This window comes from Benincasa hispida, chromosome 10 (genome assembly GCF_027475165.1).
Source record: "Benincasa hispida cultivar pf3 chromosome 10, pf3_genome.v1.1, whole genome shotgun sequence".
Classification (NCBI taxonomy): Eukaryota; Viridiplantae; Streptophyta; class Magnoliopsida; order Cucurbitales; family Cucurbitaceae; genus Benincasa; species Benincasa hispida.
The window spans coordinates 52,982,600-52,987,203 of NC_143487.1; the positions used below are offsets into that span (position 1 = coordinate 52,982,600).

A 4,604-nucleotide genomic window follows, 5' to 3' on the forward strand; every position below is an offset into this window, starting at 1 on the left:
CAAATTAACCACAAAACTAATGAGATTGATCAAAATTAATTTTTATGCAAAGTTTAAATAATTAGAATAGAAATTTTGAAAGTTTAAGTATGTGTGGAAGGCTAAAAGGTAATACTAGGCCTGGTCGAGGGGTAAAATCTTACCTTTTATGCACAATTAGTCCAAAACGATTAGAGATATTTTCACTTATGATTATATCTTCATTCCTTTTCACCAATTCTAACCTTATTTTATGAAAATAGTAGGTTAGGAATCATAATTCTTTGATTGTGAAAGTATTTTTTTAAGTACAATTGTAAAAGTATTGACACATAAAAACTGTCCTTTTTTCCTGAGGGGGAGTTGTTCACACTTAATAATCATAGGTTATATTATTTTTGTTCTCAACTGTTGTTTGTTACTGAATATCCAATTTCATTATTTTAGTCGGTAAATTAAAAAAAAAATGATTCTCACTTTTATTTTATAGCTAAATTAAATAATTAATATATTTTTAAAAATTTTAGAAATAAAATTAAAACATTAAAATATTAAATATCAAAATAAAATAATGCACAAAAAATCAACAACCAACTTTAAAATAAAAAGTTGGAGTTCAGTACGAGTTCACTGAGTGAACTCAAAAAAGAAAATACGCGAGGACGCGAAAGTGACTTTTATAACCTTGTAAAAAATCGGCGATGTTCTCTGTTCCACTCGCAACCTTGGATCAGAATCTCCGCATATCACACCATTTTTCTTCTTTCTTCTCCTTTTCCTTTTCTCTCTTTCCCTCATGTATTTATACGTAACAACATCAACATCTTCATATATATAATTATATATATCTATACATATATTTATATGTTTCACCCACCCTCATCACTGTTCTTTTTCTTAATTTTCTTCGTTTTTTCCTCCCAACTTTTGATCCAAAAATCCAAACGAAGATCTGGGTTTTCTTCCGAAGACGAAGATCAATAATGGGTTCGCTTCCTTCTGAACTCAGTTTGGATTTTAGACCCACTTTTGTGCCTAAAACGATCACCGATTTCTTCAAAGAGGTTTCGATGATCGGAAATGTGTCCGAAAGGGTCTCGAAGCTTAACGATTTTATCAAAAGTTTGGAGGATGAAATGAGGAAGATCGATGCCTTCAAACGAGAGCTTCCTCTCTGTATGATTCTCTTGAAAGATGGTGAGTTCTTCTTCTGAAATTGTATGTTTCAATTCAATATGATAAAAATTTCAGGAAGAAGGGGGTAAATTACCTAACCACTGAGATTTGGAAATTGGGGAATCTCCTTGAACATCGTTTGAAATTTCAAATGTTTCAATGGATCTTTACCCTCATTTTGGACTTATGGTTGTTGATGTTTTTTTGTTTTCAGCCATTGTAGCTGTGAAGGAGGAGTCAATGCAATGTGCAGTTCTTAAAACCCAACCAGTTTTGGAAGAGTTCATACCTCTAAAAAAAGAACACGATGAAGAAGAAGATGATTTCAAGAAACGAAAAGATTATAAGGATCAGAAGAATTGGATGAGCTCTGTTCAGCTTTGGAACTCTAATACTAATTACACCTATGATCGAAAACGAGATTCCAAATTTGAAACTAAGGTATAAGAATTTGTCCAAATAATAACAACAGTTGAATTTTGTTCTGTTTTATAATCAGGTTTGAATTTTCTTTTACAGAGAAATGAGAAAGGAGGCCCTGTAGTGACACAAGTTCCATTGCAATCTTGTAGAAATAAAAATGGAGAGAAGATCCATATGCCATTTAAGCCATCTTATCCCATGTTCCCTTCAGCCATGGCTGTGAGGAAGGAGAATAAGGAGGAATTCCCTATTCATGGGCTCTCTCTTTGCACTCCAGGAATAAAAAATCCAATAGAGGAATCAGCTTCTACTGGTTCAAGAACGAGTGGGACTAGAGCTGTTTCATCTTCCACTCTGACTGCTTCAGTGAATTTGCAAAGTGGAATGCAGCAGCAGAAACAGCAGTGCTCTCGCAAGCAGAGGAGATGCTGGTCGAAGGAGTTGCATCGACGTTTTGTTAGTGCCTTGCAGCAACTGGGGGGCTCACAGGGTAAGAAATGAAGTTCATGTTGAATCTAGATTACATATCTGTTAACTTTTGTGTGTTTGAGTCCAATATGTTAGGTAATTGTCAGCATCATATTTCAGGTTGTTTTTCACAATCTGTAGCACATTAGGTTAGGTTCTGCTGTTTAGATTTATATGATTTTTGGCTCGAATATCATGTAGAACTATAGATTTTAATCACCATAGTCAAGCAAAATACTACTCTATGTGATGCCAAGAACTATTGTGGATTGTTGATATCAATTTTCTGACTGAAAGTGATGGAAGTTCTCGGTTTTCTGATTCGAATCTTTTGTTATCTTTTTCAGTGGCCACGCCAAAGCAGATTCGAGAACTTATGCAGGTAGATGGCCTCACCAACGACGAAGTGAAGAGCCATCTGCAGGCAAGCTCCAAAGCTTACTTTTAATGTCTTTTTATGTATGGTACTTTAAAGAAATGGCTGAAAAGTTAAAGCAAGTAGGGAAGGGAGGGGTGGTTTGAAATGCTTTTCACAGCATTCAAGAGTTTTTGCCTGCCTCCTTTTCCATTATGTGATGAACTGTTTACCATTCTGTTTTTATAACGTCTCGTGTTCCTTACAACGATGAAATTAATATCATTTTTTGTTCAATCCAGAAATTCCGACTGCACGCAAGAAGACTTCCAGCATCTTCAGCCGCCCCTGCAAACCAATCGGTAGTGGTTCTCGGGGGATTATTGGTGCCTCAAGATCCCTACGGTGATTCATCAAAGGCTTGTAGTTCTCAATCTGGCTCACCGCAAGGTCCGCTTCAGTTAGCAGGGACAGGAGGCGACAGCATGGAGGACGATGATGACGTAAAATCGGAGAGCTATTGCTGGAAAAGCAGAATACAAAAACCAGGAAATGAAGATGCATAAGATGTTTTTCCCACCATGAATTTTGAAAATAAGAAGATATACATGGGAGGTAGAGAATTGAGGATAAAAGTAAAAAATATATATAAAGTACATATTTAAAAAAAGGTGAAGGATCTTGAGAGATAGCAAGGGGGTCTGAAGTTTTGCAGAATTAGTGTCCCTTCCCCTTTGAGTTAGAGTGCTACTGTTTATCACTGTTAAAATGGGACCAAATGTTTGTAGGAAATCCATGTTTATGTGAAAGAAAACCAATTTGATCAAAAAAAAAAAAAAAAAAAAAAAAAAAAAAAAAAAACTGATGATTATATATATAGAGGCTGATAAATTTTCTTTCAGGTCTTGGATTTGAGTTCAAAGTTCAATTGGTTGTATTATAAACAACCAATTCCTTCTAGAGCACATAGATATAAAATGAGATTACCATATTTAGACAATTGATTTGAAACTAGCTTTTTGGTTGTCTTTGTTTTAAAAATAATTGTGATGAAATGAAATGATTTGTAAAAGATAATGTTTTCTGTGGGTTGAAAGACTATTACCATTCACAAGTTTGTGATTGTATATGGAAGAATATTTTTATTTTTTTAAAAAAAGATTAATTAATTGTCAGAATGCCATAAAAGGAAAACAAGAAAAGCAAAATTTTGGTTGATATTTGTTCAAATACCTATTTATTTATTTATTTTTTTGCTTCAAAATTCTTTTACTAGTTGATAAATATTCTAGTACTATTCTATAAATTAATGGTTTAATCTGAAAAAACAATTTTTGTGAGGTTCTTTCATTTCAGATTCATTTTTCATTTTGTGTCATTTATTATTTATTTATTAAATTCTGATAGATAATCAGAAGTATGTGTAATAACTCTTTTTTATGTCCAATTCCATCCATTTTTGTTGAGACAATTCTAACTTATTTATCGGGAACTAATCTTGCTCCTGAAATAGATGGCATTCTTGATCCTTCCTTTTACTAGTCTTCTCGACTGGAATCATAAATGAGGTGTCTCCTCTCTAATGATCTTTTCTATAGGTCGAACTAGTGTGAGCATTTTCAATTGGTCTATGGTTGTCATTGTAAAGAATCTATCCCTACCCTGTTTTCAAAATCATTATTTCGTCCTTCTGCTTTCCCTATTGGTCGAGTTCTACATCGTCCCTCTCTCTATTGGTCAAGTTGTCAAAGCTTCTCTCCCTATCAATGGACCTCAATTACATTGAGTCTCGTTAACTCGGTAAAGCAGCTTCGCTCCTTCGTCTCCTTAGAATATTTGTATTGCTACAATCATGTTGACCAATATGCAACTAACTAAACAAGTCATATGGTCGGACAGGACGACTATGCTTAAGACCGGAATGCTATCCATGCTCGAACTCAAGGACGAAACTCAAGTCATTGCTCATTCCCGCTCATGAATTCCTTATGCAAACTTTATAAATAAAAAAATAAAAATAAAAAGATATGATAAACAATCCCGACCATTTTTCAAAACCTAGAAATGAGAATAATACTAAAATTGTTGTTCTTAAATTTCACATTGGATTCTCTAAAGATCAAAGCATCAACTTATGAAAAAAATTAAAAAATTCTTGACTTTTGTAGTCTTCTCTTTGAATAGAATGTAATCAACTCACAAG

At 33.8% G+C, this 4,604-nt stretch overlaps 1 protein-coding gene across 1 annotated transcript; it reads left to right on the top strand.

Annotated features, from left to right (window-relative positions):
- Positions 1 to 608: 608 nt before the first annotated feature.
- Positions 609 to 3,302, top strand: LOC120089478 (transcription factor HHO6-like). Its single transcript, XM_039046963.2, has 5 exons — positions 609 to 1,176; positions 1,370 to 1,596; positions 1,675 to 2,068; positions 2,394 to 2,470; positions 2,704 to 3,302. The coding sequence occupies exons 1-5, from the start codon at positions 963 to 965 to the stop codon at positions 2,965 to 2,967; spliced, it is 1,176 nt and encodes a 391-aa protein (XP_038902891.1). The 5' UTR covers positions 609 to 962; the 3' UTR covers positions 2,968 to 3,302.
- The last annotated feature ends 1,302 nt before the right edge of the window (positions 3,303 to 4,604 follow it).

Bases quoted from the DNA above. Each gene is read 5' to 3' on its own strand.
- LOC120089478 (XM_039046963.2), top strand. From the start codon at position 963: ATGGGTTCGCTTCCTTCTGAACTCAGTTTGGATTTTAGACCCACTTTT. The intron at 1,597-1,674 runs GTATAAGAATTT...TTTCTTTTACAG, and splicing joins ATTCCAAATTTGAAACTAAG to AGAAATGAGAAAGGAGGCCC. The intron at 2,471-2,703 runs GCAAGCTCCAAA...TGTTCAATCCAG, and splicing joins AAGTGAAGAGCCATCTGCAG to AAATTCCGACTGCACGCAAG.